The sequence below is a fragment of the Bufo gargarizans genome, chromosome 1 (assembly GCF_014858855.1).
Source record: "Bufo gargarizans isolate SCDJY-AF-19 chromosome 1, ASM1485885v1, whole genome shotgun sequence".
Classification (NCBI taxonomy): Eukaryota; Metazoa; Chordata; class Amphibia; order Anura; family Bufonidae; genus Bufo; species Bufo gargarizans.
In genome coordinates, this window is record NC_058080.1 from 576969497 (window position 1) to 576996797 (window position 27301).

A 27301-nucleotide genomic window follows, 5' to 3' on the forward strand; every position below is an offset into this window, starting at 1 on the left:
TGCCCCATAAGCTAAACATATGGCCATGTCGGTGCTAAATCACATGAATCCTAAACTGCCCTTATTAAACCTGCTTGTGGCTCTATTAGCCCAAAAAAGATCCTGCGCTTGCGCACTAGGCTCAGCCTGATGCGCCGCGGACTCCTGGCAGCGGCTTCATTGAGCAAAGTGCGCATGCGCCGGCCTGATGCACTTCGCTCAACAAAGCCGCTTCCAGGAGTCCGCGGCGCATCAGGCTGAGCCTAGTGCGCAAGCGCAGGCGCAAGATCTGGCAGAGGGACGGGTGGATTGAGGCGGCGCTGAGGTGAGGAAGGCGGCGCTGGGCACCAGACGGCGAGGGGTGCAGGCGGGCATCCTGGATTAACGCAAAACCCCTTGGGCACCTTAGGTAGGTGAGTGACAGCTTATAAAAACCTGTTTTTTGGGCTAATAGAGCCACAAGCAGGTTTAATTAAGGGCAGTTTAGGATTCATGTGATTAGCACCGACATGGCCATATGTTTAGCTTATAGGGCACAAATCTGATGACAGAGTCCCTTTAACCCCTTAAGGACCGGGCTCATTTTCACCTTAAGGACCAGGCCATTTTTTGCAAATCTGACCAGTGTCACTTTAAGTGCTGATAACTTTAAAACGCTTTGACTTATCCAGGCCATTCTGAGATTGTTTTTTCGTCACATATTGTACTTCATGACACTGGTAAAATAAAGTAAAAAAAATTAATTTTTTTGCATAATAAAATACCTAATTTACCAAAAATTTTGAAAAATTAGCAAATTTCAAAGTTTCAGTTTCTCTACTTCTGTAATACATAGTAATACCCCCAAAAATTGTGATGACTTAACATTCCCCATATGTCTACTTCATGTTTGAATTATTTTGGGAATGATATTTTATTTTTTGGGGATGTTACAAGGCTTAGAAGTTTAGAAGCAAATCTTGAAATATTTCAGAAATTTACAAAAACCCAATTTTTAGGGACCACTACAGCTCTGAAGTCACTTTGCGAGGCTTACATAATAGAAACCGCCCAAAAATGACCCCATTCTATAAACTACACCCCTCAAGGTATTCAAAACTGATTTTACAAACTCCGTTAACCCTTTAGGTGTTGCACAAGAGTTATTGGCAAATTGGGATGAAATTTGAGAATTTCATTTTTTTGCCTAATTTTCCATTTTAACCCATTTTTTCCACTAACAAAGCAAGGGTTAACAGCCAAACAAGACTGTATCTTTATTGCCCTGACTCTGCTGTTTACAGAAACACCCAATATGTGTCCGTAAACTACTGTACGGCCACACAGCGGGGCGTAGAGTGAAAGGTGCGCCGTATGGTTTTTGGAAGCCAGATTTTGCTGGACAGTTTTTTTGACACCATGTCCCATTTGAAGCCCCCTGATGCACCCCTAGAGTAGAAACTCCATAAAGTGACCCCATCTAAGAAACTATACCCCTCAAGGTATTCAAAACTGATTTTACAAACTTTGTTAACCCTTTAGGTGTTGCACAAGAGTTATTGGCAAATTGGGATGAAATTTGAGAATTTCATTTTTTTGCCTAATTTTCCATTTTAACCCATTTTTTCCACTAACAAAGCAAGGGTTAACAGCCAAACAAGAATGTATCTTTATTGCCCTGACTCTGCTGTTTACAGAAACACCCCATATGTGGCCGTAAACTACTGTACGGCCACACAGCGGGGCGTAGAGTGAAAGGTGCGCCGTATGGTTTTTGGAAGCCAGATTTTGCTGGACAGTTTTTTTGACACCATGTCCCATTTGAAGCCCCCCTGATGCACCCCTAGAGTAGAAACTCCAAAAAAGTGACCCCATCTAAGAAACTACACCCCTCAAGGTATTCAAAACTGATTTTACAAACTTTGTCAACCCTTTAGGTGTTGCACAAGATTTAATGGAAAATAGAGATACAATTTCAAAATTTCACTTTTTTGGCAGATTTTCCATTTTAATATTTTTTTTCCAGTTACAAAGCAAGGGTTAACAGCCAAACAAAACTCATTATTTATGGCCCTGATTCTGTAGTTTACAGAAACACCCCATATGTGGTCGTAAATTGCTGTACGGGCACACAGTAGGGCGCAGAAGGAAAGGAATGCCATACGGTTTTTGGAAGGCAGATTTTGCTGGACAGTTTTTTTGACACCATGTCCCATTTGAAGCCCCCCTGATGCACCCCTAGAGTAGAAACTCCAAAAAAGTGACCCCATCTAAGAAACTACACCCCTCAAGGTATTCAAAACTGATTTTACAAACTTTGTCAACCCTTTAGGTGTTGCACAAGATTTAATGGAAAATAGAGATACAATTTCAAAATTTCACTTTTTTGGCAGATTTTCCATTTTAATATTTTTTTTCCAGTTACAAAGCAAGGGTTAACAGCCAAACAAAACATTATTTATGGCCCTGATTCTGTAGTTTACAGAAACACCCCATATGTGGTCGTAAACTGCTGTACGGGCACACGGCAGGGCACAGAAGGAAAGGAATGCCATACGGTTTTTGGAAGGCAGATTTTGCTGGACAGTTTTTTTGACACCATGTCCCATTTGAAGCCCCCCTGATGCACCCCTAGAGTAGAAACTCCAAAAAAGTGACCCCATTTTAGAAAGTACGGAATAGGGTGGCAGTATTGTTGGTACTAGTTTAGGGTACATATGATTTTTGGTTGCTCTATATTACACTTTTTGTGCGGCAAGGTAACAAGAAATAGCTTTTTTGGCACGTTTTTTTTTTTGTTATTTACAACATTCATCTGACAGGTTAGATCATGTGGTAATTTTATAGAGCAGGTTGTCACGGACGCGGCGATACCTAATATGTATACAATTTTTTTTATTTATGTAAGTTTTATACAATAACTTCATTTTTAAAACCAAAAAATTGTTTAGTGTCTCCATAGTCTAAGAGCCATAGTTTTTACAGTTTTTGGGCGATTATCTTGAGTAGGGTCTAATTTTTTGCGGGATGAGATGACGGTTTGATTGGCACTATTTTGGGGTGCATATGACTTTTTGATCGCTTGCTATTACACTTTTTGTGACGTAAGATGGCAAAAAATTGCTTTTTTTACACTTTTTTTTTCTTTTTTTTTTACGGTGCTCACCTGAGGGGTTAGGTCATGTGATAATTTTATAGAGCCGGTCGATACGGACGCGGCGATACCTAATATGTATACTTTATTTTTATTTATAAAAGTTTTACACAATTATTTTATTTTTGAAACAAAAAAAATCATGTTTTAGTGTTTCCATAGTCTAAGAGCCATAGTTTTTTCAGTTTTTGGGCGATTATCTTGAGTAGGGTCTCATTTTTTGCGGGATGAGATGACGGTTTTATTGGTACTATTTTGGCGTACATGCGACTTTTTTGATCACTTTTATTACCTTTTTTGGGAAGTAAGGTGGGCAAAATTTCAATTTTCTCATAGTTTTTATTTTTTTATTTTTATGGCGTTCACCGTGCGGGGAAAGTAACATGACCGTTTTATAGATCAGGTCGTTACGGACGCGGCGATACCTAATATGTGTAGTGTATTTTTTTATTTTTATTTTTATTCAGTGATAAATGTTTTTTTATTTTATCTTAACTTTTTTCACTTTTTTTAAAAAAAATTGGACCCAGACCCACTTGGTTCTTGAAGATCCAGTGGGTCTGATGTCTGTAAAATACAGTACAGAAACTATATAGGTTTCTGCACTGTATTTTACTTACACTGAACAGATCTATGCTTTCAGCACAGATCTGTTCAGCACCATGGACAGCAGGACGCCTGAGCAGGCGTCCTGTTGCCATGGGAACCTTCCCCGTCTGTCACAACTTCGCAGACGGGGAAGGGTGAGGACGGGGCTTCGGGGGGCTCTCTGGGGGCTCTCTCCCTCTCCCATCGGGGGGCTGCAAAGGCACAGCAGCCCCCCGATCGGAGAGGGAGGGAGCTCCTTGCGCTGTTAACCTTTTCCATACAGCGGTCCGTACGGACCGCTGCATGGAAAGGGTTAAACGGCTGACATCGCATCACCGATGTCAGCCGTTTATACCAGGGTGCCAGCAATGTGCTGGCACCCTGGTATAACCCACTAGACGCCAACGATTATGCAATGGGAGGCGGGCGGGGGATCGCGATCCCGCCTGCCGCACCGCCCGCCTCCCGCAACGCCCCCACTGCCTGCGACACCCCCCCTGCACCACCCGCCGCCATCAAATCATGCAGGGGTGCAGGGGGGGGTGCGCAATATTGATTTTAGGCACTCTGAAGTTTCTGATCCCCGCGGTCAGGGACCGCGGGGATCAGAAACTGCAAAAAGCGCAGCAAACCGCAGGTCTGAATTGACCTGCGGTTTGCTGCGATCGCCGACACGGGGGGGTCAAATGACCCCCCCCTGCATTGTTACGGGATGCCGGCTGAATGATTTCAGCCGGCGTCCCGTTCCGATTAACCCCCGCGGCGCCGGAATGCAGATTTTAAGTCAGGACGTACCGGTACGTCCTCGGTCCTTAAGGACTCGGGAAATAGGGCGTACCGGTACGTCCTCGGTCCTTAAGGGGTTAAAGTGAATGGGTCCGCATTTGACCTGTATACAATATGGATTAGATGCAGACTAAAACAATGGTCGTGTGAATGAGCCCAAACTCAGAACTGCCAATTCTCAGGCAGGGGATTGCTTCTCTCCAAGTGTATTATTTGGAAACACTGGGGCACATTTACTAAGGCTACTTTCACACTAGCGTTGTTTAAATCCGGCGTTCAATTCCGACACCGGAACTGCCCGCCGGATCCGGAAAAACGTGTTAAAACAGATTACATTTGAATCCTGATCAGGATTTTGATCACAATGAAAAAATGCATTGGAAAAAACGGATCCGCCATTTATGGACTTTAACTTTTTTTTTTACATTTTTCGGGTTTAACATGCAAAAGCCGGATCCGGTTTGACTGAACACACGGCGCCGGATCCGGCGTTAATGCAAGTCAATGGGAAAAAGGCCTGATTAGGCGTTCAGTCAAAGTGTTCAGGATTTTTGGCCGGAGGTAAAAATAGAACATGCTACGGTTTTCTGAAAAGCCTGATCAGTCAAAAAGACTGAACTGAAGACATCCTGATGCATCCTGAACAGATTGCTCTCCATTCAGAATGCATTAGGATAAAACTGATCAGTTCTTTTCTGGATTTGAGCCCCTAGGACGGAACTCCGCACCGGAAAAGAAAAACGCTAGTGTGAAAGTACCCTAAGGGCTCTTTCACACCTGCGTTATTGTCTTCCGGCATAGAGTTCCGTCGTCGGGGCTCTATGCCGGAAGAATCCTGATCAGGATTATCCCCATGCATTCTGAATAGAGTGAAATCCGTTCAGGATGCATCAGGATGTCTTCAGTTCCGGAACGGAACGTTTTTTGGCCGGAGAAAATACCGCAGCATGCTGCGCTTTTTGCTCCGGCCAAAAATCCTGAAGACTTGCCGCAAGGCCGGATCCGGAATGAATGCCCATTGAAAGGCATTGATCCGGATCCGGCCTTAAGCTAAACGTCGTTTCAGTGCATTGCCGGATCCGACGTTTAGCTTTATTAGAGTGGTTACCATGGCTGCCGGGACGCTAAAGTCCTGGCAGCCATGGTAAAGTGTAGTGGGGAGCGGGGAAGCAGCATACTTACCGTCCGTGCGGCTCCCGGGGCGCTCCAGAGTGACGTCAGGGCGCCCCAAGCGCATGGATCACGTGATCGCATGGCACGTCATCCATGCGCATGGGGCGCTCTGACGTCACTCTGGAGCGCCCCGGGAGCCGCACGGACGGTAAGTATACCGCTCCCCCGCTCCCCACTACTACTATGGCAACCAGGACTTTAATAGCATCCTGGGTGCCATAGTAACACTGAAAGCATTTTGAAGACGTATCCGTCTTCAAATGCTTTCAGTACACTTGCGTTTTTCCGGACCCGGCGTGTAATTCCGGCAAGTGGAGTACACGCCGGATCCGGACAATGCAAGTGTGAAAGAGGCCTTAGCTTGTCTACAGGCGTATTGGAAACTTTTGTCTTTCATTTGCGCCTTTATTATCCTTTCATAAATCCTTTTTTTTTTTTTGGTGTAAGTCTAGCATCTAGTGTTTATTTCAGAAAATAGGCGCAAAGGTTTGAAAACTTCTGAATTCATCTTAAAACTCAAAACAGGTTTGTGACTTAGAAAATAAGACAGTCGGAAACAGACTTTTTACTCATGAAAACAGGTGCAGACACTATAGCAAATGTGCCCCACTGAACTGCAGCTTCCATTGTTTTGACCGCTTTTCCAGTTTCCAATGAGAACACAGATAAAACACTATTAAAACTGCAGGTATTCTGTACATATATATATATAAAAATAATGGAGAAGATTTACTTATACTGTCTAAGGGCTCATGCACAGGAACGTTGCATGTTTTGCGCTCCGCAGATTGCGGATCCGCAAAGCACTCATACTCCTTGTGTGCATTCCTCATTTTCTGGAACAGCACATCCGGGCCATAGAACTGTCCTATCCTTGTCCGTACTGCGGACCAGAATAGGACATGTTTTATATTTTTGCAGATTTTTGCTCGTGTGCTGTCCGCATCTTTTGCGGCCCCTTTGAAGTGAATGGGTCTGCATCTGACCAGCAAAAAATGCAGAATGGATGCAGAGAAAAAATACCTTTGTGTGTATGAGCCCTAAAATTAAGGGCTCGTTCAGGTGAGCATTGTTTCAGCACTGAATTTAAAAAAAGAAGTCGTATCTGTCCTTTATATTTTCTCCTAATTTTGGCTTCCAAAGCTGAATCAGGAAGCATGCATGTGCCCGTACCCTAACATGTTGGGTAGTTATATATTGAAATGATTTAAATAATTTAAATAGACAAGATACAACAAGAATGAGTGCCCTGTACGTCAGCATGCTTACATTGTAAATAGGGGGAGGGAAACAAAGTTGTAGAACCAGAACTATCATGAGATCCTAGCACTATAAATCCAGCCCTGGTGTAACCATAAACTTTGTAGATCAGTGACTGACTGAGATTAGTTAATCTAATAGAAAAGTCACATGCATGCAGGACTTTCGTCTCCGCTCAAAAATCATGTTCTGAGAGGACACCGAACGGACCCCATTATAGTCTATGGGGTCTTTAGGCTCCATTACGTTCAGTTGGGTCTTAGTTATCTGCAGAATCCGTCCTTTCCGTACTCCGGCTCCTCAACGGAGCCGGAGATCGGAAAGGAGAAACGATGACGTGAACGAGGCCTAACCAGCACCAAATCTATATACATAGCTGTTGTAAGATCCTCACCTGCTTTGCACTCCAGGGGAACCAAGAGGGGTCCTCGTGGAGTTGCGGGACAGGTTATGCGTGTCTCTGATGCACCAGCGCTGACCCCTTTGCGAGCCAGTGCGGAGATGCGTTCGCGTGGACATCGGAGGGGAGGACCGTCGGAGTCCCGGGGACAGAGTGGCCAGGCGAGTGACAAGACGCCGCGACCAGGGTTGTCTCCGGTGTCTCCTGCGACTTCCGTTTCCGCATCTGGGTCCACGCGCTCGCATACTCACGCTGAGTCAATCATGCGTCCGTGCGTACGCACGAGGGCAGGTTCGCAAAGGGATACACGGTCGCGAGTACGCGCTTCTTATGCACTTCGTCGACCAGTGGCGCATATTATACTGACTCACAAGAGCAAAGTGGATTAGGGAGCCAGCCATGGGTTAATCAACTTGTGATTGCCTTAGGCCTTGTCCTCAGGTGCAGGGCAATTTGTTCACCTATGGTAGTGGACACTTGGCACCCTGGGATTGGTCAGCAGGCATTTAAAAGGAGGTCTCTCAGGGTGATCAGTGCCCACTGTTATTTTCCCTCAACCAGGTATAGGTCACAACTCCTAGTGACTGAAGACTGCCAGGAACTTTGTCCTTACAGCGGACCCAAGATCTGGAGTGACTCGACTGCCAAGTGCACAGCATCATTCAGCACTGGTTGGGACTATTCCTGGAATCTCCTTGCCTGGTTTTTTGTTATTATTCCTTGTTACCAGCAAGTGTCCTGGACGTTTATGTTTCTGGTGAATAAACACCTTTTTGCTTTCATCACTGGTCTGTTTGTTGGTGCCTTGCATTACAGCTGTGTTTGATTACTGAATAAACCACCTCATTATTCAAACTGGAGGAGTGCTGCAGTTTTCTTGCTTGTTTAATCCCCCACAGTCACATTAAAACTGAGGGGGAAAAACCCTCCCCCATTCTGCTGGACCTGCAAAGGGAAGATGATTTAGCTGCTTCCTGACGCCAGCTCCCTGCTCCTTCTGTTCGATGCTCCGTTTGACATCACCACAGCCACACGCTGGCCACGGCGGTGTCGAGCTCCTTTTGCGTCATGACAAATGATCACATGGTCGCAAGAGCATCCAGACAGCCTGTGATTGGCTTGCAATATATATCCCAGAAATATGTGGCCTAATTGATATTTTTTCCACGTGCTTCCTCCAGAGAACGCCTGGGAACTTCCATGGTGTCAAAATCAAATACATCCCATCTCAGTAACAGGTAGCAATTAGATAACTCCAGGCATCCTGCCATCATTACCTCTGCCATGTTTGGTACGCAAGTGTGCAGGACATTAGGACGGAGTGGGTGGAGGTAATATGAATTCCCGAAAAGATATTTAAATACAAAGATTTTGAGGCAGACTTGGTTTCCAGCAAGTGGTCGTAAAAGCTGTCACAATAGGTCATTACCATACTCGCTGACCTCCTCTTACGTCACAAGCGGGGGGGGGGGGGGTGAGGTTATAGGTAGGGGAGTTTACAGACCATCTTTTTTAAATAATTCTTTATTTGTAAAGAACATATCAATGATACGCTTTATGCGTGACAAGAAGTTACAAATGAGGTAAGGTAGAGCTTGTACAAAGTCACTGAGCAATCAAAGAGCAGAGATGAAAAAAACCCCATAAATAACAACATCTTGGTGAGGAACGACTATAAGCTTTAAAGTTGAATTGTCTATTTAAAGTAGTGCACTACAAAGGTGAGCATGGAATCCCACACGTGAAAAATAATCAGAAAAGGCTAAGGCTAGCCCGTTGATGAACTTCCGCGTTTCCTCAGGGGCAATGGAATCTAAGAGGCCTTGTATAAATTACTAGTGGTGTCCATGTTAATGGAGAGAGTAAGGCCTCTTTCACACGGGAGTCATGTTTTAGGGCCGGATAAGATGCAGGTGCGTTGCAGGAAAATGCGCGATTTTTCAGCAACATTGTAACTCGTTTTGCACGCGCGTGAGAAAACTTGGCATGTTTGGTACCCAAACCCGAACCCGGACTTCTTCACAGAAGAACATGGTTATAAGGGAAAATAATAGCATTCTTAATACAGAATGCATAGTACAATAGGGCTGGAGGGGTTAAAAAATGTTTATAAAAATTTAAAGGGGTTCTGCACTTTCAATTAACTGATGAAGCTTCTGATCGGCGGGGGTCTGACACCCAGGACCCCCGCCGATCAGCTGTTTGAGAAGGCAGCGGTGCTCCAGCAGCGCCGCGGCCTTCTCACTGTTTACCGCCAGCCGAGTGACGCCACGACTAGTATCAACTAGCGTGGGCGAGGCTAAGCTCTGTTCACTTGAATGGAGCTTAGCCCCGCCCACGCTAGTTGATACTAGTCGTGACGTCATAAGGGAAGAAATATTTTATACAAGGTACACAGCAAATTGCCAACAGTGGGGGAGGAGGAGGCAAGTTGTTCCATTATGAGTCGTAAGATTTTCAGTTAAGATTGATTAGTTTCAGATGATGGATTGTGCTGACAGATGGAGGTCCAGCAAGACCCTGCAGGCTCCCATCCTGAATCTAAGTCCCTGATTTTTTTGATTTTTTTTAATCATTACAGCTTTCATCGTACAGGTTACATACATTTATAGTTTAGAGTTTGATCATTTTGGGATGCGGCAATGCCTATGATGTTTTTCTATTTTTATTCTGGGGAAAGAGGGTGATTAGATTTTTTTTTTAGGGCCCCAAGAGGGTCTTTACATGCAATCATCATTTCTATTCAGTAATGGATTTAATTAATTGCTAAATAGAGAATTGCTGCCACCTGCAGGCCTACATTGGATTATATCTGTGATAGGCATCAGAGCCTTCAGCAGGCTCTGGCCTTTCACAAGCAACAAACATCTCTCACAATTGCTGTGTAGGGGAACCTTTCCAACCCTGGGAGCGCATCGCTCCCGGGGTAAAGCCTCTCCAATGCGATGGTCACATTTGACCGTGGCATCTGAGGGGTTGAATGTCTGCAATTGGCGTCATCACTGTGTAACGGTCACGTACACACACACAGGGGGGAGGATAGTGACCACTGCGCTCCACCCTCACCCCTGGCCCTGCCTACTTGCCTCACGAGTCCTGATGACAGGGGACAACTGGACAGCAGTCCCTAACTTAGGATACGTGCGGGAAGTACAGACAAGACAAATAACGGATAGTGAACGGACCGGGTCAAAACCAAGAGGACAACGCAGTACAGAGGGATAAGCAAAGAAAGTTCAGGAGAAGCCGGGGTCATAAATACCAGGAGAGTCGAGAAGTACCAAAGGAGTCTGCAAAGAATAGTCAGGTGGAAGCCGAGGTCACTATACCAGGTAGGATGCGCAGTACAGGAGGAGCAGTCAAAGGATCGTCAGGGAACAGGATCAGGTAAGTACACAGGTATCCAACAAACACTGGGAACCTAAATTAACAGGCAACCTGTGGCCAGCAGGCTGCCTGTATTTATAGTGGGGAGTGAGGGTCATGTGACGTGGCCAGCGTCACATGACCGACAGACCGACCAGTCGAGCACCAAGTGATCAGCTCGGCGCTCAAGGCAGACCTAGGAGCAGGGAGCCTCCCAGCTAGCAAAGCTGCCCTGGGAACGAGGTCAAACACAGATCCTCGCTCCCGAAGCTAAGCAGCAGGTCTGTGGCTGATGGGAGACCGAGTGCGCCTTCGGCACCCCGTTACAGTACCCCCCTTTTACGAGGGGCCACCGGACCCAAGAATTCAGGCGATGGCCTTTCAGGGTGTTCTAAATTAAATTTTCGAACAAGTCTAGGAGCATGAACCTCCCTGGCAGGTACCCAAGATCTCTCTTCAGGTCCATACCCCTTCCAGTGAATCAGGTACTGCAAGGAATTACGCACCTTCCTGACATCCACTATTTTAGACACCACATACTCGACAGCATCATTAACAAGAACTGGCAGAGGCAAGGCTTTTGATGGTACTACCAGTTCAAAATATTTTTTAAGTAGAGATTTATGAAACACATTATGAATGTGGAATGACTCAGGCAGCTCCAACCTAAATGATACCGGGTTAATCACCTCCGTGATCTTATATGGTCCAATAAAACGAGGAGCAAACTTTTTAGAATCTACCTTAAGAGAGAGATTCTTGGAGGACAACCATACCCTATCCCCAACCTGAAAATTCACCCCCCTTGAACGTCTCCTATCGGCCTTGAGTTTCTGAGAACTTTGAGCCTTTTCTAAGTTCGATTGAACCCGGGCCCAAACTGTGCACAGTTCAGAGGAGAGACTATCTGCCTCAGGGTTAGAGGAGGAGACGGATGACCCAGAATAAAAACGGGGATGGAAACCATGGTTACAAAAGAAAGGTGAAACCCCAGCAGAAGAATTTACATGGTTATTCAAAGCAAATTCAGCCAATGGAAGAAATTTAACCCATAATTGCTGGTCATCAGCAACATACAACCTCAAGAATTGTTCCACAGACTGATTAAGGCGTTCAGTCTGCCCATTACTCTCAGGGTGGTAGGCAGAGGAAAAAGACAATGAAATTTGACATTTTTGACAGAAGGCCTTCCAGAATGTGGACACAAACTGCACACCCCTGTCAGAAACAATATTTTCCGGGATACCATGCAATCGAACAATTTCTTTCACAAAAATAGACGCTAGGGTTTTGGCATTCGGGAGTTTAGACAGGGGAATGAATTGGACCATCTTGCTAAACTTATCGACCACTACCCAAACTACAGTCTTACCCTCTGCCGGCGGTAGGTCAGTTATAAAGTCCATCGAGATATGGGACCAGGGTCTACTAGGAATGGGTAGGGGTCGTAGGTTACCAGCAGGGCGAGTCCTAGGTGTCTTGGACCTTGCACAAACCTCACAGGCTGACAAGTAGGACTTGACATCCCTAGTTAGAGTGGGCCACCAATAAGATCTAGAAACCAGATCCTTAGTGTCCTCAACACCCGGATGTCCACAAAAGGCAGAATCGTGACACTCACCCAACAGCTGGAGACGAAATTGTCCGGGAACAAACAACTTATCTGTTGGGGTGGATACCGGTGCCAGATGTTGTTCAGACCTAATGCGAGCCGAGATATCCTGGGTTAGAGCTGCTATGAAGATTTTTGCTGGTAAGATGGATTCAGGTGGTACCTCAGTAGGTTGAAAAGCATGGAAGCTCCGAGATAATGCGTCCGCCTTCACATTTTTACTTCCCGGCCTGAACGTAATGGAAAAATCTAAACTAGTAAAAAACTGAGCCCATCTGGCTTGACAGGGATTCAACCTCTTAGCAGACTCGAGAAACATAAGGTTTTTATGGTCAGTGACAACAGTTACACAATGCCTTGCCCCCTCCAGAAAATGCCTCCACTCCTTAAATGCCCATTTAATGGCCAGAAGCTCCCTATTCCCTATGTCGTAGTTTCTCTCCATGGGAGAGAACTTCCTGGAGAAGAAGGCACATGGTCTCAGGTTAGTGAGGCTAGCAGGACCTTGTGAAAGGACAGCTCCTGTGCCGTCCTCGGACGCATCCACCTCCACAATAAAAGGTCTCTCCTGATCAGGTTGGATCAGAATGGGAGCGCTACTGAATGCCTTTTTTAATTTTTCAAATGAAGAAATGGCCTCAGTAGACCAATTCTCCAAATCTGCCCCTTTCTTAGTAAGGTTGGTCAACGGTTTAGCAATTATGGAAAAATTCATAATAAATTTACGATAGTAATTGGCAAAACCTAAGAACCGTTGTAAGGCCTTTAAGGATGAAGGTCTTACCCATTCCTTAATTGCTAGTACCTTACCAGGATCCATCTTGAAGGCGTGAGGAGTCAGAACATGCCCTAGAAACTGAATCTCCTGTACACCAAAGACACATTTCTCTTGCTTAGCGGATAGCTGATTCTCCCTCAACACCTAAAATACTTGTTTAACATGAGACACATGGGATTTGAAGTCAGAAGAGAATATCAAAATGTCGTCAAGATAGACAATAACAAATATACCTAAGAACTCCCTAAGAATGTCATTCATGAAGTTTTGGAACACAGCTGGGGCATTGCTGAGTCCAAAAGGCATCACCTGATATTCAAAGTGTCCTGCCGGAGTATTGAACGCCGTCTTCCATTTGTCTCCCTCCTTGATTCGGATTAGATTGTATGCCCCTTTCAGGTCAATCTTGGAAAACCAGGTTGCCCCCAGAACCTGGTTAAATATATCTGGAATCAATGGGAGGGAGTAACTATTCTAGATAGTGATTTTATTTAATCTCCGGTAATCGATACATGGCCTAAGACCACCATCTTTTTTCTTAACGAAGAAAAACCCCGCCCCCATAGGAGAGACAGAAGGTCTAATATGCCCTTTACCAAGGCTCTCCTTAATATAATCTTCCATGGCTTTGCGTTTGGGCTTAGAAAGATTATAAATTCGCCCCTTTGGAAACTTGGCCCCCTCTACTAGCTCTATAGTACAATCATAAGGTCTATGGGGGGGGGGGGGGTAGAACCTCCGGGGTTGGTGATGAGAATACATCTGAATATTCCCTAACAACAGTGGGTAAAGTATCAGACTTTACTGAGACCCCAGCCTGTACCACGGACAAGCACGAGTCACACTTAGGCCCCCATATCACCAACTCCCCCTTGGACCAATCTATAGTGGGGTTATGTAGTCGGAGCCAAGGCAACCCTAGTACGACCTCAGCTGGTAGGTTCTCCAGGACTAAAAGGTAACATCTCTCTGAGTGGCACACACCCACGGTTAGAGAAATCTCTGAGGTACATGAGCTCACCGTACCACCAATAAGAGGAGTAGCATCAATAGCCATGACATGGTTAGGAGTTGGTAAAGCAAACATTGGAATACCCAATCTTACAGCATACTCAGAGTCAATAAAGCTGGCCGCTGAACCAGAATCAATAAAGGCCTTACCCGGGCATTTATCTACCCCCAGAGAAATCGTAATGGGTACCAAAAGCTTACATTTAGAAAAATCTGGGTGTACCTGGTCTTGAGGTTGCCTTGCCTTAGGAGATTTGACAGAGAGGTCCTTCTTAGGACACTGATTGATCCAATGGTCAAGATCTCCACAGTAAAAGCATTCTCCACATCTGCGGCGAAGATTCCCTTAGGTCATGCCAACCTGCATGGGTTCCTCGGTGGAGACCTCAGCATTGTCTCTGGGATAGGCCTCTGGCTGGACCACCATCTGGGAAGAGAACTGTTGTTCCTGTCGTCTCTCTCTAACCTGTCGGACAACAAGGGTCATCATCTCCTCTAAGGTCTCTGGAAGTTGATAACTGACCAGAAGATCCTTTAAATTATCAGACAGACCTGACCTGACTCTTCAGGGCTGGTTCGTTCCATCCTGAGGGGACACACCACCTTCTGAATTGGGTGCAATAATCCTCTGCAGGTAGATTGCCCTGAACCAGTGCCTTTAGAGCCGTCTCAGCTACTAGAGCCCTGTCTGGTTCATCATAGAGGGTACCCAGGGCCTGAAAGAACCCCTTCAAGAAGTTAAACAACTGGCGCCAGCAGGTAAAGCGAACGCCCAGTCCTGGGGATCACCCTGTAGTCGGGAAATAATAATGCCCACGCGTTGACTCTCGGGGCCAGAGGACACGGGGCGCAAACGGAAGTAAAGTCTGCAACTCTCCTTAAAAGAGAGAAACTTCTTCCGGTCTCCAGAAAAGGGTTCTGGGAGCTTAATCTGGGGCTCAAAATGCAGACTGAAGGCCTGAGGAGAACCTTGCCCTAACTCAAAAGAACTGAGTTTTCCCCCTAGCTCCTGCACCATCTGCGTCATATTAGAGACATGGTCAGTCAGGGTCACCAGAGGATTCATTATATAGTGGTTATTGGGCCTGTTAATCTGTAACGGTCACGTACACACACACACAGGGGGGAGGATAGTGACCACTGCGCTCCACCCTCACCCCTGGCCCTGCCTACTTGCCTCACGAGTCCTGATGACAGGGGACAACTGGACGGCAGTCCCTAACTTAGGATACGTGCGGGAAGGACAGACAAGACAAATAACGGATAGTGAACGGACCGGGTCAAAACCAAGAGGACAACGCAGTACAGAGGGATAAGCAAAGAAAGTTCAGGAGAAGCCGGGGTCATAAATACCAGGAGAGTCGAGAAGTACCAAAGGAGTCTGCAAAGAATAGTTAGGTGGGAGCCGAGGTCAATATACCAAGAAGGATGCGCAGTACAGGAGGTGCAGGCAAAGGATCGTCAGGGAACAGGATCAGGTAAGTACACAGGTATCCAACAAATGCCAGGAACCTAAATTAACAGGCAACCTTTGGCTAGCAGGCTGCCTGTATTTATAGTGGCGAGTGAGGGTCATGTGACGTGGCCAGCGTCACATGACCGACAGACCGACCAGTCGAGCACCGAGTGATCAGCTCGGCGCTCAAGGCAGACCTAGGAGCAGGGAGCCTCCCAGCTAGCAAAGCTGCCCTGGGAACGAGGTCAAACACAGATCCTCGCTCCCGAAGCTAAGCAGCAGGTCTGCAGCTGATAGGAGACCAAGTTTGCCTTCGGCACCCCGTTACACACTGATTGCAAATATTAATATTAGTCCCAGATGTCTTCTGTGTGTAAGAGCAGGCACCATCTTTAAAGGGGTTTTCTTGGCTTTTAATATTGATAACATATCCTCATTATAGGTCATTGATATCAGATCGGTGGGAGTCTGACTCCCAGCACCCCTGCAGATCAGCTGCATGAAGAGATGGCCCCCACCCTGCGGGCATGCCGTCTCCTGTCTCTCTTCCTGCTCGGTGCTGCTGCTATGTCTATGGCAAGCAGAAAGAGAGACACGAGACGGCACGCACGAAGGGCGCGTGCCTTCTCTTCATACAGCTGACCGTAGAATAAAATAAAAAAACATAAATAACAAAAAATATAAACATCGGCATCACCGCGTCCGAAAACGCCCATACTATTAAATATTAAAAAAAATTCTAATATGATGAATGGCGTAACAGAAAAAAGGTTAAAAATAGCCAATTCGCCATTTTTTCATTGCTTCTCTTACCCAAAATTTTTTAATAAAATGTGATCAAAAAGTCCACACACACTCCAAAATGGTATCAATAAAACTACAGATTGTCCCGCAGAAAATGAGCCCCCACACAGCTCAGTAGATAACTATAAAAAAGTTATGGGGGTCAAAATATGGTGATGTAAAAAAATATATATCTTCAAACTCTGAATTTTTTTTTACACTATTTAGACATCAAAAAGCCTATACATATGTGGTATCGTTGTAATTGTACTAACCCAGAGAATGAAGGGCATGGGTCAGTTTTGCCGCAAAGGTAACGATGTAGGGGAAAAAAACGTAAAACAGTGGAGGAATTATGTTTTTTTGTTTTTTTTACTCCACCCCATTTGGATTTTTTTCCCGCATTCTACTACATTGTATGCCATATTAAATGGTGGCATTTGAAAGTAAAACTTGTCACGCAAAAATTAAGCCCCAATATGGCTATGTGAACGGAAAAATAAAAAAGCAAAATCGAAAAAACCTCCAGTATCCAAGGGGTTAATGGAGATATTAACTTCAAATTCAAGCTCCATTTTCCACTGCACTAATAAAATCTGATGGTTCTTGCAGATTATGTTTTCAGACTAATTGCATTTAAAAGCAGTTTGATTCTCACATGGTCACCTGTGGTTAAAGCCTGTTTTACACTTGCGTTCTGGCTTTCCGTGCCATTTAATACATCCTTTCTGCATTCGTATGTTCATTCCGCAAAACATAAAACACGTCCTAATCTTGGCCGCAAAATGCGGACCATGGACCCATTGAAGTCCATGGGCCCGCAAAAAAGACAGATGCAACGTGGACGTCATCCATATTTTGTGGATCCATGTTTGGAAGACCTCAAATATACATATGGTCGTATGAATGCACCCTAATACTAATGTTTGCCATCCTACCACTATCTACGTACTTTGAGGTGTGACTCATACAGACATGTCAGAAGATAGGGATGGATACTGGGGTGTCCAAAGAGCACTACAACAATGCTTCAGTGGCATGTCAAAAGATAGAGAAATATACTCTCCCTTTAAAAAGCTGAAGACATTAATTCTATACGTTCTCAATATCCGGTGTAAACGAGGTGCCACTTGTATAACGTCAAGTCTTCTACTGCAAGCTAAAAAAAAAAAGTTTAAGACAGCAAAGGAGACGTCTCAATATCAATATCATATTTCACCGCGAGGGGGCAGCACGCGACAAGCTGTGGAAGAGCGTTCCAATGCACCAGTGACACGCGTCCGCTTTGTCTCGTGGACTTCCTGTCATTACAGGATGTGACGTAACGCCGGAGAAGCGTCGCCTAGGCAACTGCTGCAAGCTACTTACACGATCAACGGAGAAGGCTTTTCTGTGTCAGGTATCTGTGTGTCTGCCGCCATTCCTGCTGCTGTTTATACACTCATTGTGGGCATACATGGCGTCCCGCCTAAAAGATGATGTAGAAAAGAATAGCGTGAATACAGTGCAGTTACTTAATAGAGTTTATCGAAGGGAATTTGGGAATTTACAGTACTGCTCATTTCTATTCTAAGTGTGTGTAGTACACATCCTGTAACAAGAACCCTCAGCCTGGTTTAAGATGTCGCCCCAAACATCAAGCTGCAAAGAATGCGTACAATTGCATCCTGAACCCATGTCACTGGGCTATGACATCAATATCCAGTCACTAGCCCTGACCACCACTGATTGACTTTTTCATGGCAGACCATTGCATAGTTCTCACAACCCCCTGATGCACAGGCTGGTCATAGACACTACTGAAGTGCACTGTGACCGCCCCTTTAATGCTGTACTTTTTGGTAGTTGTACGGGAAATGTGTCACTTGCATTAGTAGATGTGCCCAAAAGATAAATAATAAAGCTAAAAATATGTTATAAAACCGAGGGAGGCCAAACGGGGCATTGGCCAAGGGACCTTCAGCGCCCCAGTGCCTCCATCTTTTTCTGGAAACTACTATCAGCAGAGAGACATACTGAAAGAACAAACATTTTGTGGCAGAAGAGGCCATGGTGCAGCTTTGCTGGCTCTTATTATTATCGGTCGTAGCTCCATTCTTCTGGCTGTACTGCTTATTTAAAGGGGTGTACAAGCTTACGGAATTAACGGCATAGCTACAGGATATATGGCTGACAAGTGCAGATCTAACCTTTTGACAAGATGAAGTTCCAGGGAGGTAGGTGCTGGTTAGTGTTGAGCGAACTTGTGTTTTAAGTTCGGCGTCTAAAGTTCGGGTTCGGGTTATCGAAGAATCACGTTATGGATTCCGCTACCACGGACATGGTCCGTGGTAGCAGAATCCGTAACGTGATTTTTCGATAACCCGAACTTTACATACCGAACTTAAAACAAAAGTTCGCTCAACACTAGTGCTGGTCCCAGAGGTGAAACCACACCTATAAGACATTTAGAATATGCATAACTGTCAAAAGTGGGAATCCAATGATGGTCCATGGATGTTTATTGCCAAAGATGAAGGGTGATGAGCGACTGCCGGAAAAGCTCTCTCATGGCACTTGTATCCAAATTTAATACAAGATTAAGCGTGTTAAAATGTAACCTAAAATGCAACGAACAACAACAGATGCCGGGGAGAGTCGTGCTTTCACCTACATTTTAGATCCAGGGATGAGCGAATTGAGCTTCGGGTCCTAGATCCAAAGTCGCTTCACTCAAAACGTTTTAATGGTTTAATGCTGTATGAAGATCCGTCTCCGTACAGCATTAAAATGTACAGCCTCCGACGAGGCAAAGTCAGTTAGGGCTCATGCACGCGAACGTGACGTTTTTTGTGATCCGCAAGTTGCGGATCCGCAAAAAAACGGATGCCGCCCGTATGCCTTCCGCATTTTGCGGAACAGAACAGGAGGCCCAGTATAGAAATGCCTATTCTTGTCCGCAAAACGAACAAGAATAAGACATGCCTCATAATTTTTGCGGGGCCACAGAACGGAGCAATGGATGCGGACAGCACACAGAGTGCTGTCCACATCTTTTGCGGACCCATTGAAATTAATGGTTCCGTATACGGACCGTATATGGAATCAAAATACGGCCCGTATACGGAACGCAAAAAAACGTTTGTGTGCATGAGCCCTTATTCCCAAAGTTTCAAGAGACTTCCGGAAATAACTTCGGTATTTGATTTTTAAGCTGAAAAACCATATAAAAACTTGGATCCGAATTCGGGTTCGGTTCTGAGGTACCAGTTGGAACCGAAGCCAAGGGCACACACACACACACACGAAGTGAACAGGCTCTGGTTTTCCCCGACAGACCACCAGTAGAGAGGATTGATCTGCTGACAGACATGAGCAGCTCCCACAGTGTAGTTGGCACCATCCAGACATAGGTGGCGCCTTCATTACACACCCCTGCCTCTGGCCAGACTATTTCCAGGCGCTTAGCAGAAGGAAGTTTGGTGCTGTGACGCCCGTTATGTTTCCTGCCATTGACAGCCAGCCGCCGTCGCTTTTTTTTTTTTTTTTTTTTTTTTTTTTTTTTAAGTGGTGTCGTGAATAAGAAACCCGGACTGCTAAGGACTGGAACTGTATCATCTCTAGGTTCTGTTTGGGATCTGACCATGTTCAGGTTCAAACCTGGAGACTTTGTAGTGAGTGCTTCAGTCCTGCCTTTGCTGTGGAGCGACACAACCCCAACTGCTGGTGTGATGGGAGCAGGGCCGGTGCAAGGATTTTTGCCAACACAAGCGAAGCAAAATTTTGGCGCCCCCCCCCCCCCATGGCACATCATCGACCCCCCCCCCCCCCCCCAGCCCGGACGGCCCTGGCCATATCCATGATCACATCATTACCCCCCCGGCCCTGGGCCCATCCATGATCACATCATTACCCCCATTGTGTCACATTTCTCCTCCCCCCATGGCACATCATCCCCCCCCCCCCCCCCCCCCGCCCAGACGGCCCTGGCCCCATCCATGATCACATCATTACCCCCTATTGTGTCACCTTTTGCCCCCCCCCCCCCCATGGCACATCATTCCCCCACGCCGGCCCCCGCCGATCCTTCCTGGCGGCCTGGCCCCATTCCCATGTCACATACAGTGACATACTCAGAGTACAGACATTTACATTGTCCCCCCTCCCTCCATCATGTCACGGTCACACAAACTAGCGCCAGAGCAGAGGTGCTCAGGCTTAGCACGGCATCAATGATGTGTTTGTTTAAAAAAAGCAATTACAAAACAACAATCATTAATATTGGGGGGGGGAGACACCCCCCTCCCCCCCAATATTAATGATTGTTGTTTTGTAATTGCTTTTTTTAAACAAACACATCACGGATGCCGTGCTAAGCCTGAGCACCTCTGCTCTGGCGCTAGTTTGTGTGACCGTGACATGATGGAGGGAGGGGGGCCATGCTTTGCACTCATGGGCGCTCATCTCATCATTTTTAATTAATTTTAAATCAAATTATCATATTAATTATTATACCATTCAAAATTCAATTCGGACTTAACCTAACAAGTCCTCACCTGTCTGTCCTGACCACGTCTGCTGCTGCTGGTTGCCAGTGTGCGTCTGACTCTGATCTGAATCATCTGATCTAATCTTGCTGACGGCTGCCTGTGTCTGTCTGACTCGGACACAATCAGTCAGCTCGGGTCTCGCCCATTGTACCTGCGCTACCCGCCGCCGCCGCGGCGCCGCTTACACACCAGTCAGGCCCCCGTGGCAGGCAGCCTGAGCCTATGTTAAAGTGTTGTGTAATGTTGCCGTGACTACGAGCGCCGCGGCCGCCAGCCGGCACGCGCAGGCTGGTGCACTCCGTTTCGTTCAGTTCAGTTTTGTCCCCATTGACAATGAATGGGGACAAAACTAAAGTGTTTTCCCCCGCTATTGAGATCCTATGACAGATCTCAATAGCGGAAAGGGAAAGCGCAGATGTGAAAGTAGCCTTACACTTCCTTGGTCTGCCTGGTTTACAGATCTATAGCCAATTAGGTATTTATGGCACCAGCTTCAGCAGCCTACGATTGTGCAGGATCTATAGGCCCAGCTGCAACATCTATGGTCAAATATGTCGCAGGATACCATAAAGAACATGTAAGCCTTCATACCCAACTGTATCTCATATTCTATCAAGGATGGAGGCGGCCCACCAGGGTACCTCCTTTCATTGGTTCAGTTTTCCACAATAATCTTCACACATAGAAAGTTTTATTAGATTCGAACTGTTCCTTGGTGCGTTACTTGGTGCTTTATTGTTTTGTCAATGCGTGTATGTCACTGCCACTGCCACTGCAATGTTGCTTCTATTAAATGTTATGCTCAGCAGTCTCCACCAGCTTTGGTTTGGCCCTGTTATAGGATATTAGCACTATAAAGAATTGTGATTAGTGCTGAACCTTATTACCGTAATCGGTTTATTTCCTGTATCGGAATTGAAGAAATATCTTTTATTTTTTACAGATTTCAATCTCGCTATTCAAAATGAGTGACCAACTTAAATTCATTGTGGAAAAATTGAACAAGGAGCCGTTTAAGAAGAACCTGAATTTAATAACATTTGACTCACTGGAACCCATGCAGTTATTACAAGTCCTGAATGATGTCCTTGGAGAAATCGACCCGAAGGTAATGTATATTGCTTTTATTTGGGCATATACAGTTAGGTCCATATATGTTTGCACACTTACACAAATTTTGTTTTTATTACCTGTTTACTAAAACATATTCAAGTTATAGTTATATAATGGACATAGACAAAGTCCAGACTTTAAGCTTTCATTTGAGGGTATCCACAATAAAATTGGATGAAGGGTTTAGGAGTTTCAGCTCCTTTACATGTGGCACCCTGCTTTTAAAGGGACCAAAAGAAATTGGAAAATTGTCTCAAAGGCCTTTTCATGGGCAATTGTCTCAAACCCCTTCACAACAGCCAACCAAGTGAACAACACTCTCCAGGATATAGGCGTATCAATATCCAAATCTACCATAAAGAGAAGACTGCATGAAAGTAAATACAGAGGGTTCACTGCACAGTGCAAGCCACTCATAAGCCTCAAGAATAAGAAGGCTGGGTTGGACTTTGCTAAAAAACATCTTAAAAACCAGCACACTTCTAGAAAAACATTCTTTGGACAGATGAAACCAAGATCAACCTCTACCAGAATGATGGAAAGAAAAAAGGATGGCGAAGGCATGGTACAGCTCATGATCCAAAGCATATCACACCATCTCTAAAACACGGCAGAGGCAGTGTGATGGCTTGGGCATGCATGGCTGCCAGTGGCACTGGCTCCCTAGTGTTTATTGATGATGTGACACAGGACAGAAGCAGCCAGATGAATTCTGGGATTTTCAGAGACATACTGTGTGCTCATATCCAGCCACATGCAGCCAAACTGATTGGTCTGCGTTTCATAATACAGATGGACAATGACCCAAAACATAAAGCCAAAGCAACCCAGGAGTTTATTAGAGCAAAGAAGTGAAATATTCTTGAAAGGCCAAGTCAGTCGCCTGATCTGAACCCAATAGAGCATTTCACTTGTTAAAGACTAAACTTCAGACAGAAAGGCCCATAAACAAACAGCAACTGAAAACCGCTGCAGTAAAGTCCTGGCAGAGCATTAAAAAGGAGGAAACGCGGGGTCTGGTGATGTCCATGAGTTCAAAACTTCAGGCAGTCATTGCCAACAAAGGGTTTTCAACCAAGTATTAGAAATTAATATTTTATTTACAATTATTTAATTACTTTTGAGCCCCTAAAATGAATGGATTGAGTTAAAAAATGCTTTAGTTCCTCACATTTTTATGCAATCATTTTGTTCAACCCACTGAATTAAAGCTGAAAGTCAGAACTTCAACTGCATCTGAATTGTTTTGTTCAAAATCCATTGTGGTAATGTACAGAACAAAAATTATAAAAATGTTGTCTCTGTCCAAATATATATGGACCTAACTATATTATGTGGGCTAATATAGTATGTGTCTATGATGATTAACAGGGGTTGTCCAAGTTATTTACATTAATGACCTATCCTCAGGCGGGGGTCCAACATCGCAGTCTTCTCTTCTTTGTTTAACTGTTCGCCATCTCAACAGCAGAAGTGAGCAGGTGTAATTGCATCCCATTCACCAAAGTCATCCCATTCACTTCCATAGGATGGCTCATTCCTAAACACTTGAATATGAACGAGCCATCCCATTTAAGTGAATGGGACAGCTTCTTCTAATTACACCTGTTCACCACTGCTGTTGCTACGGCGAGCAGGTAAACAATGAAGAGAAGGCTACGCTGGCAAGGAGCACACCTTCTCTTCCACCAGCTGAGTGGCTGGCGTGCTGGGATTTGGATCCCCGCCAGTCTGATATTGATAACCTTTTCTGAGGATAGGTCATCAATGAAAATAACTTGGACAGCCCCTTTAACATACAGTGTATTCCTTTTTTGTGGCATATCAGCTATAAATATGCCAAAAGGACACTTCGTCTGGCTACTGTAACCTTATGTTTTAGTCACAGAGGGCATGGAAATAAAACATAACTTTTAAAGGGATTCTGTCACCTCCCCTAAGCCAAAAAACGATTTTAAAGCAGCCATGAAGCACAGCTTACCTGGATTAGGCTGTGCTCTTTTATCTTGTAATCCGTCCAGCAGTTACTCCAAAAAACGACTTTTATTGATATGCAAATGTATCCTGAAGGTGCCCAGAGGGGCGTTTTGTTCTTCTTAGAGAGCCCAGTACCGCCCCTCTTACAGTGCCCAGCCCGCCTTCCTTGCACTACCTAACCGCCGCCCCCAGCCTGCCACAGCCTCTCCTCCCTCTCCTCCCCCTCCCTCATGCCGAACGAACTCTCGCACAGGCGCAGTACCCACTGAGGGCTGCGCCTGTGCGATCAGCAGGAGACTGAGGGCAGGAGCTTCATCCTCGTCACTGGGCATGCGCCGAGCCCAGTGACGTCCGATGCTCGCTCTTCCCTGCTGACTGAGGGAAGAGCGAGCATCGGACGTCACTGGGCTCGGCGCATGCCCAGTGACGAGGATGAAGCTCCTGCCCTCAGTCTCCTGCTGATCGCACAGGCGCAGCCCTCAGTGGGTACTGCGCCTGTGCGAGAGTTCGTTCGGCGTGAGGGAGGGGGAGGAGAGGGAGGAGAGGCTGTGGCAGGCTGGGGGCGGCGGTTAGACAGTACAAGGAAGGCGGGCTGGGCACTGTAAGAGGGGCGGTACTGGGCTCTCTAAGAAGAACAAAACGCCCCTCTGGGCACCTTCAGGATACATTTGCATATCAATAAAAGTCGTTTTTTGGAGTAACTGCTGGACGGATTACAAGATAAAAGAGCACAGCCTAATCCAGGTAAGCTGTGCTTCATGGCTGCTTTAAAATCGTTTTTTGGCTTAGGGGAGGTGACAGAATCCCTTTAATACGTGTCATTAAAACAAGGAACTGATAGACTATGATCTGGCCGGGCCAAATGTACAGACATAAAACGGATACTAAAACAAGACTCCATAGTAATACAAGGGTAACGTAGATATGTGAGTGAGGAAAGAGGAATGGCAGGGAGGGTACTATCCCTGTGATGTCCCTGTCTACCCCTGATCACAGGAAACCACCCTGATGGGGGGTGGAGCCTGAACAGGAACCTACCCGTGTGCCCTGTTACACCCTAAAAAAGTATTACCTTATGGACACATTTATAGCTGTATTACACCTGAAGATAGTCGGCCAGATCATTGCTAGCAAGCTCTTGTAGAAACGCTGTGTAAAAGTGCAGACAATTACCCAATAAACGAGCAATCGTTCACCAGTCAATCGCCATTTTGACCTTCTGATCACAGTCTGCTGCCATCAAATAATGATTTTGTATGGGTTCGAGCTATGGCATTACCGATCGTTCCTCCCCATACTGTGGAGGAGATCAATGTATGTAATAGCTGCAGTCTCCTCAAATGACGAGCAGGTGATTGTCGGAAGGGACCTCATTTGCAGGACTAATGCAGGCCTTACTCTTGCATGTTGGAAATATTTTGATTGTATTCATACCCCTTGAATTGTTTCACATTACACCCACAAACATAATTTTTTTAATATTTTATTGGGATTTTATGTGATGGACCAACACAAAGTAGCAAGTATATGTGAAGTAAAAAGAAAATGATACGTGGTTTAAAAAAAAATATATATATAAATAAAAATCTGAATAGTGTGGAGTGCATTTGTATTCAGCCCCTGTACTGTGATACCCCTAAATAAAATCCAGTGTAACCAATTGACTTCAGAAGTCACCTAATTAGTAAATAGAGTCTACCTGTATGTAATGTATTCTCAGTATAACTGCAGCTGTTCTGTGAAAGCCTCAGAGGTTTGTTAGTGATCAAACAGCATCATGAAAACCAAGTAACACAGCAGACAGGTCAAGGATAAAGTTGTGGAGAAGTGTAAAGCAGGGTTAGATTATAAAATAAAATATCCCAAGCTCTGAACATCTCACGGAGCACTGTTCAATCCATCATCCAAAAATGGAAGGAGTATGGCACAACTGCAAACCTACCAAGACCAAATACACCTTAACTGACAGCCCAGGCAAGGAGAGCACTAACTAGAGAAGCAGCCAAGAGGACAATGGTCACTCTGGAGAAGCTGCAGAGAACTTGTGTACTCCACAAATCTGGAAGAGTGGCAAGAAGAAAGCCATTTTTGAAAGCAAGCCATAAGAAGTCCCGTTTTCAGTTTGCCACAAGCTGTGTAGGGGACACAGTAAACATGTGGAAGAAGGTGCTCTGGTGAAATGAGACCAAAGTTGAACTTTTTGGTCTAAAAGCAAAATGCTGTGTGTGGCAGAAAACTAACACTGCAACATCACCTTGAAACACATCTTTGTGGTAGCAGCATCATGCTGTGGGGATGCCTTTCTTCAGCAGGGATGGGAAGGCTGGTCAAAGTTGATGCAAAGATGGATGGAGCTAAATAGGGGCAGATTGGGAACCTAAAGTGGCCCTGGAAAAAATACTTTAAAGTGGCCCCATGTTGTAAGAGGGTGTAAATTGACACAAATCGGGGCAACAAAAGTAGAGGGGTCGGCAATACCATAATGCAAAATACCATATACCACAGTGGCGTTCAATGTACTGCCCCAAAACCTGTCTCTCTAAGTTGGTAATCGATAACTGCTATATTCTGTCCTCCTCCTCCAGTTGTCTCTGATTAAGATATCGAGAAGGTGGCTTAAGAGGTACGATGTGGGACATAGTTGAATTCAGGAGGTCATGTCGCTGGCCAGGTACATGAGTACCTGATTCTCAAATCGTTAATTTCTACAGCTTATAGTGGGCGCCACCCTAGGCATCGGACCACCAGGAAATTTCCCTGTAAGGTCTATGGCCAATTCGACCCTGGAGCTAAATACAGGGCAATCCTGGAGGAAAATCTGGTAGTGGCTGCAGAAGAATTGAGACTGGGGCTGCTGTTCACATTCCAGTAGGACGACCCTAAACATACATCCAGAGCTGCAATGGAACGGTTTAGATCAAAGCATATTCATGTGTTAGAATGGTCCATTCTCATTCAAAGTCCAGACCTAAATCCCATTGAGAATCTGTGGCAAGACTTGAAAATTGCTGTTCACAGAAGCTCTCCATCCAATCTGACTGAGCTTCAGCTATTTTCCAAAGAAGAAAAGGCAGAAATTTCAGCCTCTAGATGTACAAAGCTGGTCAAGACGTACTGTACCCCAATAGACTTGCAGCTGTAATTTTAGCGAAAGGTGGTCCTACAAAGTAGGGTGGCTGAATGCAAATGCATGCCTCACTTTTCCATTTTTATTTATTTTAAACTTTGAAAACCATATATCATTTTTCTTTTTACTTCATACATTCTGGCTACTTTGTGTTGGTCTACCACTTAAAATCCCAATAAAATACTTTTAAAGGGGTTATCCAATATCTAAAATATCCTCCCAATTCCCGG

General features: G+C 45.3%; 2 protein-coding genes across 3 annotated transcripts in view; one reads left to right on the plus strand and one right to left on the minus strand.

Annotated features, from left to right (window-relative positions):
• P2RX7 (purinergic receptor P2X 7) overlaps positions 1-27301 on the minus strand; it is a 173979-nt gene that overhangs the window by 132722 nt on the left and 13956 nt on the right. Inside the window, exon 2 of one of the 2 annotated variants that reach the window (XM_044275759.1) lies at positions 17694-17793. In XM_044275759.1, the coding sequence (XP_044131694.1) occupies positions 17694-17746 (53 nt within the window). In that variant the 5' untranslated portion in view covers positions 17747-17793. Of the gene's footprint in view, positions 1-17693; positions 17794-27301 lie in introns of those variants that run through there. The other variant, XM_044275758.1, reaches the window with a different exon arrangement.
• The window catches only part of IFT81 (intraflagellar transport 81), a 156367-nt gene continuing 148956 nt past the window's right edge, over positions 19891-27301 (plus strand). Inside the window, 2 exon segments of the mRNA XM_044275756.1 lie at positions 19891-19978; positions 21798-21962. Of these exon segments, the coding sequence (XP_044131691.1) occupies positions 19949-19978; positions 21798-21962 (195 nt within the window). The 5' untranslated portion in view covers positions 19891-19948.